The sequence below is a fragment of the Haliotis rubra genome, unplaced genomic scaffold (genome assembly GCF_003918875.1).
Source record: "Haliotis rubra isolate DU_JTF1 unplaced genomic scaffold, ASM391887v1 Scf580, whole genome shotgun sequence".
NCBI lineage: Eukaryota > Metazoa > Mollusca > Gastropoda > Lepetellida > Haliotidae > Haliotis > Haliotis rubra.
Genome location: NW_025767280.1, coordinates 86,941 through 106,902, shown reverse-complemented (window position 1 = coordinate 106,902; position 19,962 = coordinate 86,941). Strand labels below are relative to the sequence as shown.

The 19,962-nt window shown below is 39.2% G+C and overlaps 1 protein-coding gene across 1 annotated transcript; it reads right to left on the bottom strand.

Moving 5' to 3' along the window:
• Positions 1-8,356: 8,356 nt before the first annotated feature.
• On the bottom strand, positions 8,357-15,059 carry LOC124254756 (transcription factor Sp5-like). Its single transcript, XM_046688603.1, has 2 exons — positions 14,915-15,059; positions 8,357-10,004 (listed from the first exon to the last, which is right to left on the bottom strand). Exons 1-2 carry the CDS (start codon positions 14,954-14,956, stop codon positions 8,964-8,966), a joined length of 1,083 nt encoding a protein of 360 aa, XP_046544559.1. The 5' UTR covers positions 14,957-15,059; the 3' UTR covers positions 8,357-8,963.
• Between the last annotated feature and the right edge of the window lie 4,903 nt (positions 15,060-19,962).

Below are 19,962 nucleotides of genomic sequence, written 5' to 3'. Positions count from 1 at the left end.
GAGCTAGACCACTGTTGCTGCAAGGTGAATATTTCCATCACTGTGTATATTTCTACAATCACTGCTTTCATGTTACATTGCTATTGTATTTGACTGCTACACAGTCAGTGAGTGAGTCCAGTTTTACGCCGCTTTAGCAACATTCCAGCAATATCACGGTGGGGGACACTAGAAATGGGCTTCACACATTGTGCCCATGTGGGGAATCGAACCCGAGTCTTTGGCGTGACGAGCGAACGTCTTAACCATTGGACTACCCCACCGCCCCACACAGTTAGGGAATTTATACTGCCGCTCTGTTTTGTATACTTACTACCATTGTGAATACCTTTCAAAATTTTTTTATCATTTTATGAACTTTTAACTCAACTCAACTTTTTAAATACAATTGTTAGTTGTATAGCATTTCATGCTGTTTGTTGGTTCACACCGAATTCTTTTACGGACAGGTTACGAGGCTGGCTTGACTAGAAAAATCTTGATCAATTTCATTACATTTAATAAACTCTCTTGTAGGACAGGGTATCTTACGATCGTTTGTCGACAGATACTGTTTAAAGTCGCTATTTAAAGGTGAGATGTATCTAATGCATATGTTATGTTCTGCTCTGTCGTTCTGGACCAGGCGGCATGGATGTCCCCGTCACCAAAGGCGCCGCAATCGTTGTAGTGAGATTTGTTATTCAAATCTTTATTTCCAATACTATGAGGCCACGGGCCTATTGATACAAAAACACCTCATCGGTGCAGACATGAAATATAATGATGACAATGAAAGTATGTACACCATATATAATCTTATCATGACAAAACTTATTTCCTTTTTTTCGAATGCATAGAGTAAGAGGCGACTAACGGGATCGGGTGGTCAGGCTCGCTGATTCACATGTCATCGTATCCCAATTGCGTAGATTGATGTTCATGCTGTTGATCCCTAGATTGTCTGGTCCAGACTCGACTATTTACAGACCGCCGCCATATAGCTGGAATATTGCTGAGTGTGGCGTAAAACTAAACTCACTCACTCACTCGAATGCATAGAACAAATATTTGGCAGCATTCAAGGAAATTTCTACATTTTGGGATGATAACAAAGAATTAAATTTTAGTTTATTGGGAAAAACATAGAATTGCAACCACAGATATTTACGTCTTACTTCAATGTAGGCTGGGCATATAAGTAAGAACTGATATTCAGTTTCAATTACGTTTAAGCAGAGACCATATACCGAGGATAATTAATTAACCGAGGATTTAACAACTCTCTCCAGCATGCCAAAGGCCTTTGCTTCCTGCATCAGATGTTTAGCATATTCAGGATGGAATCCAAGAATGCTAGGCAAAGAATGGGGATAGTCAAATAGGGTTCTCTTGCTTGGCAATTTTATAAAACCCGTATGCCATGCCGCATCATACGATTTTCTGCTCTTGCTCCGCAAGTAAAGGCACCATTTGATCACCATAGGGTGCCATCTCATTGAACGTTTGTCGGTTAGGTTTGAATGCTTCACTTGTTGTTCCCAAAATAATCTTTGCAGGGAGTTTTCATCCGGATAACTTCTTTGTACCTCATTCTTTCAGCATGTGTCTCAAGTCCTCATCGCTAGTAGTATTTAGTTTTAGTCGTTTATTTCCAATTGTATGGAACACTTTTCTTTTCAGTTGACCTAATTCACTCTTAAGTGTCTGATTGTGAGTTTTAACAGTTTGAAATTTGTTCACAAGTTCCATTTTCGTCATGTGCTTATGTGTCTTATGAGACAGTTTGTGAGGGTGTGGCTGACATGGTTTAGGAGATAAACTATTGCGAGACAGTACTTTCCTGAGAGTAGAACGGTACCTACAACAATGTTCACATCTCGTTTTCCCAAAAGCTAGCAGGGCACAACGTCCTGACCGGATGGTTGAGCTGAATTCAATGCCGTTGATGTTTACACCAAAGTCACCTTCTCTATATGCTGATATGCCGGAAGCAGCAGTCTGACTCAACCCAACACCTATCGGAACAAGATGGCTGTATTTGTCTTCATAATTTCCGAGGCAGACATGGTAAGAGGACAACTTTGACAGAAGTTTCTTGACATCTGTGAGAGTTGAAAAGAACTTGGGCAAACTAATCCAAAACTCATGATCATGTCCTATTTTCTGTCTGTGAACAGAGATAGATGACATCAGTGATGGTGTGATTGTCACTGCCAGTTTTACAGCTACATGTATGTATGTCAGAACCCTCATAAAACTGAGCTAATTTGATCACATCCTCTTTTGTCCGGATAATTGTGAAGTCTCCAAGTTGGTCATACTCTTCAAATACAGTGTTTTTCAAACATAAGTATTGTTGGTATCTTCTGTGATGAAGTATGCCAGTGACAACGTCGTCCAGATTGTCATCAGGGTTGTACTGGTGCATCTTGCCCACAAGGACATAAAACGCATCAGCAGAGCAGTTGTCAGAATCTGTTGATGCACCATGACTGTGAGATTCACTTGCAACTGCTTCTTGGTCGTGTTCAGCAGGACCGATGTAAAAGGCTGCCCAAGCTTCAGCCCACTGTAGTTGTCTAACACTGAAACAAAAATTAAGATATTAAAATATAATGATACTGCTCTATTTATATATATATATATATATATTTACTGCTCTATTTTCCTTATAAGAAAATGAGAGTACACCAAACATTTGTGCATATTCATGGATGTTATACAACATTTACCTGTGAAGATCCGGGTTAGAATATTGATCTTCAGTAACCCATGCTTGTCGTAAGAGGCGACTAACAGGATCGGATGGTCAGGCTCGCTGACTTGGTTGACACATGTCATTCGTTCCCAATTGCGCAGGTCGATGCTCATGCTGTTAGTCACTGGATTGTGTGGTCCAGACTTGATTATTTGCAGACTGTCGCCATATAGCTTGAATATTGCTGGGTGCGGCGTAAAACTAAACTCACTCACTCACTACACAACATTTAATCAAGTCTTTGTTAAGATTACTAATATTTGGTTGAAGTGCAATCACTGTGTTTTATCTAATCCATAATGATTGTCATGCACACAGTACTTACATATTGTCATCAAATATTCCTGGTAGACATGTTATGTTGTCATGAAGTGTGGTCGGTGAAGCTGCATCCCTTATAGTTGACTGTTGATCCACACTTTTAGACTTGGTGCCAGAACGCTTAGATCGCCTTCCAATGCATCCTTTTTTGTATCGTGGCATCTAAAATAATAAATAATCAAATGTAAGCTAAACATATACTTCTACTTTACATGATCACACCCAGTTTCACGCAATGTCAGAACAGTGGAATATTTACTACAGAACATACATTTAAGGAACAGTGACTCAAACTGTGACAAGGGGAGGTAATATGAAAATACGGAAGTAAATAATATTGTAACAAATTTGAAGCCTGAACAATGTTCATTCAAATTTGCTTTGATATTGAAAATCGCTGATTTTAACTAAAGGACAATTGCTAAGCGATATCCTAAAACGAGGCCCACAAGGACATAACACCCTCAGACAAAACACCCCTAGGCTAAATGCCCCCATGACAAAAAGCCCTCAATGGGTAGGACAAAAGGTCCTCAATGAAGAGATATAATAGAATACATACCACAATGAGTACCTGCCCAACGAAATCAAACATAAGAGGAAGTGACCAATTTAAGCCAGTTTTCTGAAACAACATTTAGCAGACTTCATTCCATTGTTACAATAACAACATCGTCACTGAGGAGCCTGTAACAACTATCAGCAGTGGGAGGAATTGCTTAGAAAACATCATGTTATCACCTGTCAACTGAAAATATACACCGAGGGTGTTTTATCCTATGGGTTGAAATTTGCAAGGGCTTTTTGTCCTGGGGGCATTTAGCCTAGGTTTTTTTGTCCGAGGGCTTTTTATCCCAGTGGGCTTATTGTCTGCCCACCCCTAAAACTTTTCAGCGTGGGCTAGTGTTTTGCACATCATCGTAAAACACCACCATAAGATAAAAGCATATTATTTTTCATATCAATGCATACAGAAATTAGTGCTGAATTAAAAAATATAAGTGAAATTCTCATGGAGCGATTTATTACTAAAACCAGCGTACCACAAGATATAGCATAATCACGTGTTTTCAGTATGACGAAATGACAGGGTTGCAATTACAGATACACTTTCATTGCCGATTTTAAGAGAATACAAAAACAAACTACGAAATAATGAACACTGCGTGAAAAAGGAATAACCGATCGTCCAATACAACCCAGTAACTAAGGACTTTGCTAACGTTTCATTTGACAAGATGTACTGGAAAAATGTCTATTTTCCACGATTTCGCCAAGGAAGCCATTTTCTTTGTCCACAACAAAGTGGATCACCACAGGGCATGGTATATTCCTTTCAAAGATACTATGTGCTCCATACATTTGTCAGATACTTACAATAAATGGTTGTCGTCCCTTACAAAATCAAATGAAAGTAGTTCAACTTACCGTGGATGATATAGATGAAGGTAAAAATACCGATGTGAGCCTTCGAATCTCGTAGGTCTCGCAAAGCCTCGCGGTAATGATCGCTTTGTCTCGCGCGGCAGTGATCAGTTCCTAATTAGCTCTGGGGCCCGTCCCTCGGTATATGGTCTCTGGTTTAAGTTACAGATTTTGCCATTTCTTTGTTCCCGGGGAATGTTATAGTAACGACCTCTTTCAATTTCTAAACGATAGGAACTTGACCTAAATCGTGATAAACAAGATCTAAATTTGGATACAGTAATATGAGTTAAATATGTTTCACAAATCGTTGAGTTGAAATTACAATATGTAAACATTTTAGGGCTCTCAGGTAAATCACTGTGCCAAACTTGCCGAAAATGTATCTTTCAGTCGCTGAAAAACCACATTAACACAAACGTTTTTATCTCCGTAAGTATGTGATACCCAAACATCACCAAAACCTAATATAAAATATAATATTTCTAACTTTGGTAACCCAATTCTCATGGCCTTGCTCATCATACAGTTTTCTAACTGTGCAGAAAGTTATATTAACAAGGCGTTCACAGATTCCGACCTCCCAATATCAAACACAGAGGTATTTTTTTCCTCAGAACAGGGATCTCCATGGAGTATCCCGAGCTAGTGTGTTAAGAATACTGCATACACATCGGTATATTAACAAGATTTGACCAATATCAAATACATTTTAGACCAGCAGATAATTGAATAGGATATCTGCCACACTCGTCTATGCTCCATTATTCGACGTTGATAACGTAACGTTCAAAGAACGTTTGCAAACATATAAATGTACTTTTTCCAGTTCTTGCATATTATTAAGCCCCCACATTTCAGCCCCGTAGAGGAGAATTGGTGTTATTGTACTGTGTTATGTCCCTCTGAAACATAATAAACTTCTGATTGCAAGTTCTAATTCCTAAATATATTTCTCAACTTGAATGCACCAAACCCGTGCTCGTTGGTTTCACAAAAGCAGTTAACGTCTGACGTCATCACGCTGTCAGGAACATGCTTTGTGACGCCTCTGCTATCAGACACCCGTGAAGATCCGGGTTAGAACTGATCTTCAGTAACCCATGCTTGTGGTAAGAGGCGACTAACGGGATCGGGTGGTCAGGCTCGCTGACATGGTTGACACATGTCATCGGTTCCCAATTGCGCAGATCGATGCTCATGCTGTTGATCACTGGATTGTGTGGTCCAGACTCGATTATTTACAGACCGCCGCCATATAACTGGAATATTGCTGAGTGCGGCGTAAAACTAAACTCACTCACTCACTCTGTTATCAGAACCTCACAACTGAAGAACCTCATTTGGGCTTCTGTGTATCGTCCTTTGGTCGTATTTATACGGTTCCGGTTTTCAGAAAATGACCGTGTTTGAGAGATAGTGCTTTGTATTACATTTGTCAACAGGTCAATAACCTGTGGTGAGCTGGCATTCCAGAGTTCCTCGCTCATTGATGAGCCTGGAACAGAGGCAGTGTCATATAGTGAGTGAGTTTAGTTTTACGCCGCACTCAGCAATATTCCAGCTATATGGCAGCGGTCTGTAAATAATCGAGTCTGGACCAGACAATGCAGTGATCAACAGCAGGCAGTGTCATATAACTGAAAGCACAAGAGGTAGTGACTTGCCACTTTGCATCACAAACATATTGTAATACAAAACCTACAATCTGGTAAATTTTTACCGGCTGTTTAATAACCTTTGAAAGGCATCATTTGTAACAAAAATCTTGAATAAAATTTAAATAGTACAACTAGCCTGTGCTGATAGAGAGTTATCTAAGCTTCTATCACAGCCAACTATTGAAACAAATTACTGGCAAACAGAGCGAGTCATTTTACAGATGGGTACCCGGTAGGATATGATGATAATGTAATGTGACTGTTCACCTTTTAGGCCTTCTGTACACTTCCCAAGAAGCAGAGAATGAAAGTGGAATCCACGCTGGCCCTTTGAGAATATGAGAATTAAAACGTGAGTGCTTATTGATCCACTGACGGTGGAAACTGAGAATGAAGTTCGAGGGCACTCTGATCCGTGACCAGGATAATATTGATTCACTTTAGGTGTGCTTAATGGTGTTATACTATCAGATTATAACTATACGCATTATTATAGGAATGAAGAACGTGAAATCTGGCGTGGTACTCCTGCTAAAGAACCCGTGAAGATCCGGGTTAGAATTGACCTTGAGCTACCCATGCTAGCCGTAAGAGGTGACTAAAGGGATCTAGGCCCCATTTGACAAAGCTCTCGTAGCGCTACGACTATCGTAAGTCAATGTTACAGTATAGGCGTTAGGAATGCTACGAGGAAAGTTACGGGATCTTAGGCTTACGAGAGCTTTGTGAAAGGGGCCCTGTACATTTTTTTTCAGCTTCTTTAGCGCTAAGACTGTCGTAAGTTAATGTATGGCACTTACGACTATCTTAGCGTTAAGAGAGCTTCGAAAATCTAGGCCCAGGTGATCAGGCTCGCTGACTTGGTTCATACATATCATCGTGTCCCAAATTAGAGATCGATGATCATGATGTTGATCACTAGATTGTCTGGTTCAGACCAGATTATTTACAGACGACCGCCACATAGCTGGAATATTGCTGAATGCAGCGTTAAAAAAACCAACCTGCTGAACCAGCATAAGCCTAAAAACACATTCACCAGCAGCGGCGATGTATTGATCTCTGTGTACATTACACATAGCTTGAAGGAAAATGGATCAGTTTCATTATCATTCGTCACGTGTATCAGATTTACATGTGAGCATGTTGAAGTTAAGATTTACTGAGTTCGTTTTGTGAAAACTTTACAAAGATGCTGATTTACTGACACAAAAGGAAGACCCCGGATGGCCCCATCGTCTACGACGCAGCAAATGTCTGCACACAGTGCCAAAACCTGGAACTTCAGTTCGATCCGAGATTCGTATTGATGTGTTTATGGGTTGGTCAATAACCATGGATTTTAACAAAGTGGTACACATTTAAGGTTAGGATCACTTCAAAACTCCAACTTCAAATCGCCATGTATCTGAAATACTGTTAAGAGGCGGTTGCGCAGCATATTTGTTAAAGCGTCGCTCGTCACGCCGGATAATCGGGTTCTGTCTCGCACTTGGATACAATGTGTGAAGCCCATTGTGATATTGATGGAATATTGCTAAAAGCGGAGGAAACACCAACTCACTCACTGACTCTTGCTTACAAAAGCTAATAAACATACTGATGATAGATGACCAAATACTTCGATTAATGTTCCACACTCACTTACTGAAATACTGAAATAAGTTAAACCAAGCCCACGTTACAGAATTGTCTGAAACAAGAATATCCAATACAGCCCTATTCTGTCTCACAGTCCCTGAACCATATTATTTTCCGTACAGCCTAACCCTCCATGCAATGCTAAAGCCCTAAATGAAGCAAGTCTAGATTTCTTCAGGTTCTGAATCGCTGGTCTCCCTGGGGCTCCTTTTCAATTTAAATGGGTTTATTTGTTACAATCAAAACTACATATATTCAGAGACTAAGCGTTAGTCTAATACAGCCCAAGCAAGTCTAAAATATTTGTCCAAGTTGTCAGTTTTGAGTTCAGGGTTGTCTCTGTGCATATTTAGCGCCTTGAGCATGCACTAGTGCGTGGATATGTGCGCAATATAAATATCCAATAATAAATATCCAATAATAATAATTTAATTATATTTTTATAGGATAATTCAACAACCGTTATTTTCTGCAGAACGGTTTCATTTAATGTTTGCGTAATAACAAAACATCAAAGCTATATTGGACAATATGATTTTATTCTTTTATGATTTAATATATATTGCTTTCAATGTACAGACTGAGATCAATATTACAAACACCAACAAGCTTAGACAACGGTAACAACTAATGCATGTAACACAGAGCTGGAGGTGCGATATCAACAGGGCACCGTCAACTTGCGTATCTGGAATGCTAGTGTAAAATATCCATCTATATGGAATTTAACAAATATTTCGTTTAATAATGAGATATAATAGGTCACCCTCCATCTGTAAATACTGATGCTAATACAATACGTTTTTTCACGTTAATCCGATAGTAGTGTTCTCGGTGATACTATTTGGATCAATTTGGAGTAACAGGTTTTAATAGGACGTCATGTTCTTTGAATACACTGTAACGTTTTAACAGCAACCGTTAGAAAAGAGGGCCTTCATGACAATACATAAGTGTATGCATAACAGCTTTATAACAGACCAGATTATACAGTAAAAGATATATGTTGTTTTCAAAGATTCCATAGGATACCTGTACAAGGTGCGTTCTGCAAAACAATAATTATCTTAATGCATACTGACTGATATGTATTAAGCAAAATGTTCATCAGCACTGAATATCTTCTATTAATCCCGAAAGACAAGCACTTTTTGTGTCCACGTTTTGAACTAGCTCTACAATGCAGGAGAATCAAGGGAGGTAATTTGTTCATCCACTCTCTCAAGTTCTATATTGTCCGAGGAAAAATCAGATTCCACATCCACGTCAATGTCTTCGTCATCGGAAACATCACTGGCTTCGTCATCACGTGACGTACTCTTCACGCGCTTGTTCTCGTGCGTCTTCACGTGCTTGCTGAGGTGGTCACTGCGCATGAACCGTTTACCGCATTCCTGGCAGGCAAATCTCTTTTCTCCAGTGTGGGTCCGTAGATGGCGTTGGAGCTCATCCGAACGAGTGAAACTCTTCCCACAGAACAACCAGTTACACACAAACGGGCGTTCCCCCGTGTGCCACCTCAAGTGGGCTTTCAGGTGAGAGGTCTTCCCGTACACCTTCCCACATCCGGGTATGTGACAGATATGCTGCTTCCTCTTGGCAGGGTTGCCGGTGTTGCCACTGTTCTGACAGTTCGGGCAGCGACATCGACGACAGCGCCTCGTAGGAGCGACTCCACTCTTCATACCATGTAGTACAGATGCCATTTGCATTTCCGAGCTATGGAACACAAGTCCCGATGAAACTGCTAGTCTTTCTGGGGAGAGGCTCGGCCCCGGGGTGTGTGTCTGTACACTCCACCAGGGTATCTCCGCTTCAGACGCAGGGGGTGGGGAAAGCTGTTTGGGGATGTTGGAGGGTGTTGGGGGAGGGAGGGGGGACACGGGTCCTGACACCTGTGGTGTTGCAATAAACGTATGTCCAGCGGCTATCAGATTTTGTTGCATCAGTCTGGCTTGATAGAGTTCGTAGTTGAAAGGGTGCGACGTGACGGGAGACTGGACTGGGGCTCGTAGACTTCCGCTCATGGCCGCCACCGGATGTTGTAGCTGCACGTGCTGTGACGTCACATCCGTGAAGACCGGCGCAGTGTGACAATGGGAGGTCGTCCATGATGGCGGAAGTTGCAGGAAGGTCGGAAGGGGCTTGTGGATGTCGTGGAGACCGGACCGGAGACGGTTACATGGCAACATCGCCATCGGGTGTTCACTGGGTTCCTACGAACAAACAAAGACCGGAGTTCAACATACTGAGATGGTAATATACATGATATATTCGGCTACATGTCCTGAAGCACCATCGACATTAATTAAAGCGGAAATCACTTCATGCGACGACGTAAATTATGAGTGTGAATTATAGATATGTCTGATGTTTATTCAGTCCAATTTGAGACTACCTCAGTATGGCACACTAAAATTATTAATCACATCAATCTTTACATCTTATAGAACGTCCCTCGAGGTTTCCTGAGCAGGACAGGCCTCCATAAACCCATGAAGTACTGCTACGATGGGGATCGGTTGGTTACAGTGGTGACCTGGTGGATTCTGTGTCAAATAACCCATCGTATAGATTACTGCCCATATTAGCAACAGCTGATTTTCTTAGCCCAGACCCAGTATACTGGCGATGCTTTAACTTGAATATTTCTAAACCAGTGACTGAAACTAGGTTTACTTTTTGTGACAATGGCAAACATATAGTTGATATAACAAAACACTGAACACGTCTCTTTTGGTTGCCTTTGTATCTCTTGTATGCAGTGAGATCTCATTTCCTGGAAAATATCAAGCGACTCAAACTCGGTTCAAGCGATTTGATGACCTTGTCTCACATAGCGATCTTTAATACGTTTATACAGTGAAATCTCATTTCCTACAGAATGTCGAGTTACTCATTGTTGGGTACAAGCGTCGTGGTGGTTTTACCTCAATGTGACGAATACTGTTACATGGGTTACACTGTCTCAAGTAACCTAAAGGTACATGACGTTTTTATTGTTGGTGTGCCTACACTTCGAATATACTCAACACGTAAATGGTGACACGAGTGAAGGACTCCTCACATAAGAGACCGTCACCAAGGAAACTACCCTGATATCATGTATCCTCCTAACAGCTTCCATTTCTGGTGTCCCCCGCCGTGATGTTGCTGGAATATTGCTAAAAGCGGCGTAAAACCAAACTCAGTCAGTCAGTCAGCCTAACAGCTTCAGCTATCAACAGCACTGCTTGCTACAGTATTTGTTACTTTTGAAAAATGTGTTTTGCATAAAGATGTCCTTTAACCATAAACAAAACCGCTAATATCTAGTTTTGCGCGATCAAATTATGATGACATTGTTAGAATTAAATCACTGATGGGTTATAACGTTATTTATGATAACGAGTATAAAGAAGATGATTATTGTTACTTAATTTCTTGACCAATAAAGAAATGCTAATGCTGCAAGCATAAGGTAATACTGTTTTCTCGGCCTATCAATCTATCAATATATAACACAAAGATCTTTCTTTACAAAGTAATTATCATTATACAAAGTTCGTGTTAGTTCTTCACTATGAGAAATAATATTTATTTTATTATTTTTTATCTGGTATAATTTATTTTCAATACTGTGAAACATCCAATAGAACAAAGATGAGGCAAAACGTTTGTCTTGAATATTTCAGTCACTATTTTTGTGAACACACATACCTTCTCCCAGTTACATAAAGGATACTGATCATGCCATTTAGCTTCTAGTTTACAGAGATTTCATTTGGGAGTTCTGTATTTTTGATGATATGCATGTCAATGTATTCCTATAATTCCATAAAAATATTGTTCTTCCAGGGGTGAAATAGAAACTATGAATATGGTAATTATTTTTTGTATTTCTATTATTTTAATTCATACACGCACATTGGGGTTAGCTATTCAAACAAGTATTGTTATAGGGGTAAGACAAGGTGGTTTGTGAATTTCTCTCTCCACGCCGATTGCGAAGATTTTAAAGTGATTGTGTTCAAAGTTTTGAAATTTGGGCACATGATCCATCTTTCGATTATATTTCAGAAAATTGTCTACATGTTCTTTAAACCAAATACTTTGATGTATGGGTTTAGATGAAAGCAGTCTGAAAACCGGATATCACGTTTTCCCATGGAGTCATAAACCGAGCAACTACCGCCATGCAGCTTTTATCGGATTTTAGCGGGTTGTGTACGAGGCTAGTCTCAAGCTCGTCCATTACATGATCAAAGTCCTCATAAATATGCTTTGATGTACTCCTAGGAAGTTACAATATACTTATACGACCTTATAAACAAAAGTTGTATTGAAAGAAAATATAAACGATTTTATCGAAATAACGCTTTTCCTTAACAATTTAGAATCATGTTTATGTTCACGTATCCCAACCGTGTGATTTGAAATAGGCATATGTAAGTTTAAGCAGCTCCAGCCCTGTTCAACTACCCTCGTGGTGTTTGTTATACGACATAATTGAGTACCAGTAGCACACCTCCCCCCCCTCCCACACACCCCATCCTCCCGTCGGGCTTAATGGATTCGGTGCTCGATACATGGATGAATTTTTTTAGTGTGTTTTTGCGATGAAATGCTCAGCATCAGATGAGTCGCACTGACGTTTTACATTTACATGCCATCCAACCTTATAACAGTAATATTAATATTTATAGTTTTATAAATATACAGTATATACATTTTCACTACTAAACTGCCAAGCAAAGGATACTATAAACTTAAAAATATGATTTGACCAAACCGTTACGAACGTTGTCACAAATTTACAAGACTGAAAACAGTCGTCGAAATACTGCTAAATTCATGTCCAAAACACAATTATGGCCACATAAAATACATCAGCATTGAAAGAACATTTATTGTTTAATTTTTAACTAACATCAAAGGAGTATAGTTTCCTTTGCCCGCATTCCATATATATCCGCTCATGGGTTAAGTATATAGAAAGTGGTGTTATACTATATAGCGTTCCGGGCATGGTATAAATATAATAAAGGAGTTGTCATCCATAAACTATCTTACCTTCTTATGGTAACACGTATTTGACAGTGACAATACACAAGGTATGCTCTCTGGAATGTAATCACCCTCTACTTATTCAACTTGAATTGAAATAACGGAGTAAACTTTAGAAATTAAATACATTATATAGTTTTAAACGTTTTGTCGAATCATTATGCAGATGTTAAAGTGTATAGACACAAGAAAGGAGTTTGACAACTTTCAAACCTTATTACATATATTTATATTTATTTATTATAGTTATTTTATATTGACAATTAGTATTTAAGTACATTGTTCCTGAATAAATGTTTTTTTTTTTTATAAATACTGAACACAGCTATCTGTTTGAATAAGCAACATGTGTCATTTCTTGCTTCTTGTACACTATTTTGACATATTCAGCGAAAATCGTTGTAAATATTAACTGTGACAAAGTTAATTGTTAAGCGTGTTCTTTATTATTTAAATTGAAACTTTTGTAACTTCTTTAAATACCGTATGAACATTTCAAGAATACATTGTATGCTTGCGTATAAGATGTTAAAAAACAAACAACTGTCTTGTCGCTAACACGTTGAACAAACATTCTCATTACCTCGATCTGGCAAAGACACAAATGACAGTCGGATGTTAAACATATAGATGGTAGTTGACGTACTGAAGACACTATATTGTAAATACCATATACTACGTACACAACATGAGCCTCGTACGCTCAGTTTCATGATTACCCATTACAATACCATGTGCCCAATATATACTCATGCCAATAATGGTTGTCACCCCCTCCCCACCCCAACCCCACACCCACTCTCCAATAAATTTTTTTGAAGGGGGTGACAACCATTATTGGCATGACTATATATGTTGCCCTTGTTGTTTATGACCTTTTTGAGCTTATACAGTCTTGTCAAAATGTGATTTAATATTGGGATGTGACGGTGACACCTTGGTGTCTCTTAATATCTGTTTTATGTACATGTAGGATGTTTATGGTGAGTTAATTCATCTCAGTCATCCACGAGGGTGAAGTACTTGTCACTGAGTGACTTTCTCAGGTGACCTAAACACACGACAATACTTGTAAAGTAACAAATAGGTTGTGTGAACATATATGCTTTATAATCATTATTACATCACACATATAATACACTTAACGACATTGTAAATCCATCATTATTACGTTTTAACAAGTGTCATGTCATTATATATTATAATACGACTATGATAACAATTCTGATGACTGAAAAGGCATTTTATGCTTTAAATATATTTTTACGATATTTTTATTCGTAGACATTGTGATGGTTAAATTAAAATGTGTCTTACAATAAATATTCATTTTAACTATGTTCAAAATAATATGACTACTAGTTGCAATAATCCATGTAAACAAATATAAATATACAAAAGCTTCTTGAAAAGCTTATTCAGAGAAACATGCAACTGGTTCATATTGCGTAGCCCTTACACACCATTACACTCAGCTGTCTGTCTACAGTAGCTGGCGACACGCAGCTAGTTTCAGATAGTTAGCTGTGTTGAACGTTAAGCGGATAACTGGTTTAAAATATAACTGTCACGGACTCGTATACCTTGTATAGAGATATTCATAAATCAATATTGTACATTCTGCACTCATTCAGCTTGACAGTTACATTACAGCGTCAATGAGATGTAAATAGTTAAAACATTATTATGAGTTTTTGTTTATCTATACAGCTGTATATTATTTTAACACATAATTTGAACACATTTGGTTATTATTTATGTTATATGACCACATCTCGTTAATAATATATATTTACTTAGCTATTTATATGTTTACATTTCAATAATCAAATGAATGTTAGAAGCTGTGTAATACTCTGTAAGCGTCGGCTATGTGAGTTAAGATCTGACGTATCAGTACATTGTACAGTGATAATATTGATCTGATTGTGATCTCGGCTGTCAAGTGCTCTTTTATCAACACAAGAGCACTTAGGAGCAGATAACACGGACACCTACATTAATATCATAATACCAACACACTCACATACAATAAGTATCGTAGTCATTGCCGTTTCACCTGCGGCGTTGATGCACCTACCTGTAGATGATATGAATGGGGACGAGGTAAGACGGCCGCCATGTCGGAGACTGTATAGTTAGACGATAGTATCAACGTCCTCCGAGCACAGTATTGTAAAGTCTACTGCCTGCCTTCCTCAACTGGCCATGGCCGTGCGATGTGTGTAATTTCTTCACTTCGCTGTGAATAGGCGGTCACACTTAGTGCTGCGAGTATCGGCTCTGATCTACCGCCCTCCAATCAAAACGCGATATGTTTCCTTTGATGTTCGCCGCCAGCCAATTACGATCAATAGCGGGGTGGTTTAAAAGGAAATTAAATCCTTTCAGTCCATATGCTTCTTAGAGCGAGTGTGTTGACACGCATAATAGGGCTGATTATGGTTTGTTATTTGAGGGGCAGGCGAAGGCGGGACAGTAATCGCCTTGCAGCCAGTTTACACACTAGCATAATTGGATTTACACTTCAAAGGGACCGAGCCGACGGTGCTGGGTTGTGATTGGTGGAAGACATCACGTGACTCCGGAATGCGCTAAATCCCGTCTTTGTTGGGGGCTCCTGCTTTGTTGGCGTTCGGTAGCTCACGCTAATTTACTCATTAGATAACAGTGATTGAGCCATGATGAAGTAGCGACGACGTAGAAACATGCTAATAGACGAACTCCACACACCGACTTCTCTCAGTGGATTCCGATACAATCGCACAAAGGCTCTGCAGGGAGTTGATACAATCGACAATAACGTCATGGCGTTAAATACACAGCCCTTGGCGGGTCCGCGCATCAAACACTCGTGTAATTATCTCACAATACACGCCGGCTCCCACCAAATTGTCATGACTTAGTAATAACGTCCGTCGTTCATTCACTGAGAACAGATTTCGTGCTTCATTCAGCATTAACTCGGCTAAAATCGACGACAATCGGAAGAGTTCGTTACGTGCGATTAGTATCGACTTGTCGGTACTGGCAACTTCGGGCTACGTTCCCGCGCTTCCATGTTTAACGATGTTTTATGATTAGGGGCATTTACTGGCTAAAATGATTACTCATCAAAGTTATGTAACCTTTTTGCCGCGATAATTGATAGTTGAGAGAATTTATTGATATCGACTCCTTAATTAACAGGACATATATGTGTACGTGAGGACTACAAAGGTTATAGTGAGTGAGTTTAGTCTTACGACGCTTTTAACAATATTCCAGCAATATCACGACTGGGGACACCAGAAATGGGCTTCAAACATTATGGGGAATCGAACCCGTGTCTTCAGCACGACGAGCGAACGCTTAACCACTAGGCTACCCCACCTCCAACAATGGTTATAAAATAGCAAAGGTTGAAAATCAGTGGACTTGAATTAGCGATGACGATCAGCGGTAGACAGTTATAAGCCACCATTGTTTCCACTTTAGTTATCTTAATTATTACTTCTTCCGCGTACATAAGTGTTCTCTGCACCCAAGCTGCCATTCACCTTATGAAGGAATTAGCATACACTCTAAAAACTCGGTGTTCCTCATCATTAAAAGATATGTATCACTTCATACCATTCAGATGTGATGTAATGGAATCGATTTGCGTCTAAAAATCCAAAGGTGTTAAAACATTTTTAGAGTGAGTTTAGTTTTACGCCGCACTCAGCAATATTCCAGCTATGTGGCGACGGTTTGTAAATAATCGACTCTGGACCAGACAATCCAGTGATCAACATCATGAGCATCGACCTGCGCAATTGGGAACCAATGACATGTGTCACCCGATCCCGTTTGTCGCCTCTTAAGACAAGCATGGGTTACTGAAGATCAATATTCTAACCCGGACCTTCACGGGTTATTTTTAAGAGTGAGTGAGGCTGAACGCTGGTTTGAACAGTTTTGCATTTATGTCACCAACGTTTCACCTTGAGGTGGCAGGGGAGCCCGAAGTGATATGCAAGTCTGTTTGGAACACCTGTTTGGAGTATTATGTTATAAAGTTTTAAAAAGAAAATTATCGAACGCTGGCTAAGAAAAGTATTCTGTGAAAATATTGCAAGGACAAGTACACCAATGTAATGTTTCGGATTAAATTGAGATTGGGCGATATGTCGAAATCACTAATTAGTCTCAAAAGTAACTTTAGATTGGATTGGTATTCTGATATGGGAGGAATCAATAGGCAAAACCCATGATTCAATTACCGTTATGTGACTGAATAACAGTTAACGTCAAAACATGCCGATTTATCAATTTCTCGTTCTTGTTCCATTATATTTGCTCAGTCAAACATCATTATTACTAATGTGATTATGTCATCCTATAATATAAATAACATTCCAAGATTAAATTTTCATTCCACATACCAATAGATAGAAGAGAGTATTGCAACAGAGCTGTTTGTCAGTAGCCACGAACAAATCAAGCCAATTTGTCGATGTCATAACAGGCAGGCGGGGGTTTCATCAAACAGTGCGCTATGAGAGCGCTTCCTAAACCCCCACAGGGCTCAATACCTGGCCTTGATCAAACCCAGCCCCTCGGGCTAGGCACAAGTAACGAGTAGACAACACCACTGTTGTGATAAGCGACTTAACTCAATATAAAGTTGTCAAGCTGATTCCCATGCTAATTCTAAACCTCATTCACAAATTATCCTGGCTGTGTCGCCAACCCTGCCCCTCCCTCTCCTTCCCCCACCCTACGGGCCACACATAGCCTGTACCCTATCTAATACCTTCGATGAGCTGTCTAAATAGCGAGCCCGCACGTCCGCTACACATCAAAGAGAGCGACAACAAAGACATACAAATTAAGTCTTGGGCAGGCAAGCCCTCGCGATGTCGGCATGTCGAGTTATATGTGTGCGGTTCTGACTTGGGTATGCTTGTAACGCCTGCTCACGGGATTGACGGTGCCTCCATCAAATGTATGGTTGAAAATTCGATATATTTCCAACACAACCGCCGTATATGCAATACCCGGGATTAGGGAGTGGTAAAATGACACACCTGGTTAATGACGGTATCACACGTATAGAATTCCGCCGGGTACTTCTCGTTTGTTCTACGGGTATAGGCAAGTAAATGAAGGTATTCGGCAGGCGCTGTTATGTATAGTTCAGTCCACTCTTTTCTTGCATAATCCCCTTGTTGTTGAAAAAAACTCATTCCATTTGAATTTCAAGTAACTGTGTCTCGTCTCTAACTAAACTGAACTCACTCAAAGACGAGAGAGAGAGAGAGAGAGAGAGAGAGAGAGAGAGATGGGGTGGGATGCGTTAAATATATATCTCAGCGAATTAACGATTAAAACACTATTTCAATTATGATGACGTAATTCCATATGTTGTATATGTTTACGACTCAGTAATATAATGACGTATCCAACCACACCAGAAAGAAATCAACCACATCAAAAAGCAAGAAAAAAACAACAAGAAAAACCCCAAAACATACTCAAAACCAAACAACAAACGAAACAAAGAAAGCCCAACAAACCCACAAATTTCGCAATTTGATTCTATTACAGTGATATTTTACATACAATTGTTGCCTTCTACATTTCTTTGTTCGTACACATCCAGAACACATTTCTTTATGAAATAATCACCAGTCACCCCATTATCTCCTCAGTTCCAGCAGCATATTCTCATCCCTTTTAGACCATTAAAGTTAGAGTTTTGAAAGATATCCTAATCACTTAAGTGCTTCTTTACATTATCTTTTCTTATTAAGTTGTGTACATAACTTTATTTCGGGAGGTATATCTTCCACTAATACGCCTTCTAACAGGACAGTGGAAACTTGAATATGAAGAATATATCCTTGGGTAGTAACACGTGCGTCAAAACATATTTTGTTCATCGAATATTGATTCTTTCATTCAACAAACCAAATTTTAAATCAAATATGATGCTAAGGAATGCGTGCTTCTGTTGCTAAATATACAGTTATCACTGTGACAGTAATAATAAGAATAGTAATAATACTAACACACAGTCTACCAAGCTTAATACGTTCACAACCTACGTTCCCATGCTATATCTTAACTACTACTGGATATATTAAATACTAAAAATGAAACTATTATAATTATTTAGTAATTACAAGTAAACCTATTTCCAAAATTGGATACACATTAAGTAATGAATAACTGACCAGGCTCAAAATAAAACCCAAACCACTGATTTTAACAATTCTTTGCATGGAAGGCGCGTCCTTATTCTTTGACTTAACGCCAAAGAGATATGGCATTGCAACAGCATTATTGTATACACTTCAGTTATCACTTCGTTCTTCAACAAGCACTCCATCGAAGGAACATTCCACCGCGTTGACGATGTTTCCGCTATACATCAAACACAAGCTATCATGTGTTTGGAGCTGTGAATATTATGCATATTTTCCACGAAAAAATTATTTAAAAGTCCCGGTATCCCAACCATCCTAAAGCATGCTGCAGATTTCGCTAAATATTTACTCGTTAAAAAACAATCGCGACCCAGTCCATTACATACTTTTTAAGGAATCTGATTACGAGCCTTGAGAAGTATCATATTTTGGCTAGCATTTGTAACTGTTTGTGAACTGTTTTAATTGTGCAGATGAAAATACAGTTTAGTAAGATTATTTTAAAAGAATTTTAAAAAGATTTTAAAAAAGAAGAAAACACACGAGAATAATCAGTTGCAAATATTTGGCGTAAAAGGGATATTAACTATGCAGATTATATATGGATCACTCACGATCCGCGACGACACTGGGTATTGTAGAGGGTGAGCATGTCGTGCTCTTCTTTGAGTGGCATTTTGAAGTTGGTGTGATGAACAACGACGAGAGTTCTATGGATATACATAATAATGAAATAATAAATTAATAATAAAGAAGTTGTATATCCATAGAACTCTCCTCGATGTCGTGCTCTACAGACACCACCACCAATTTTAAAAAAGCAATTGCCAGTGATTAAGAAAGCGTGAAAACTCAACAGAACGATCAAAGCCAGGGATGGGCACTGAATGTACACCACAGCAGGGATGACTTATCCCGGGCTTAACTGAAAAGCATGGTTGTAAACAAATTGTGT

What these genes read in the sequence shown, in the direction of transcription:
- LOC124254756 (XM_046688603.1), bottom strand. Translation starts at nt 14,956, where the DNA reads ATGGCGGCCGTCTTACCTCGTCCCCATTCATATCATCTACAG. An exon ending in CCCATTCATATCATCTACAG is followed by an intron (nt 10,005 to 14,914) that starts GTAGGTGCATCA and finishes GTTTGTTCGTAG; the next exon opens with GAACCCAGTGAACACCCGAT.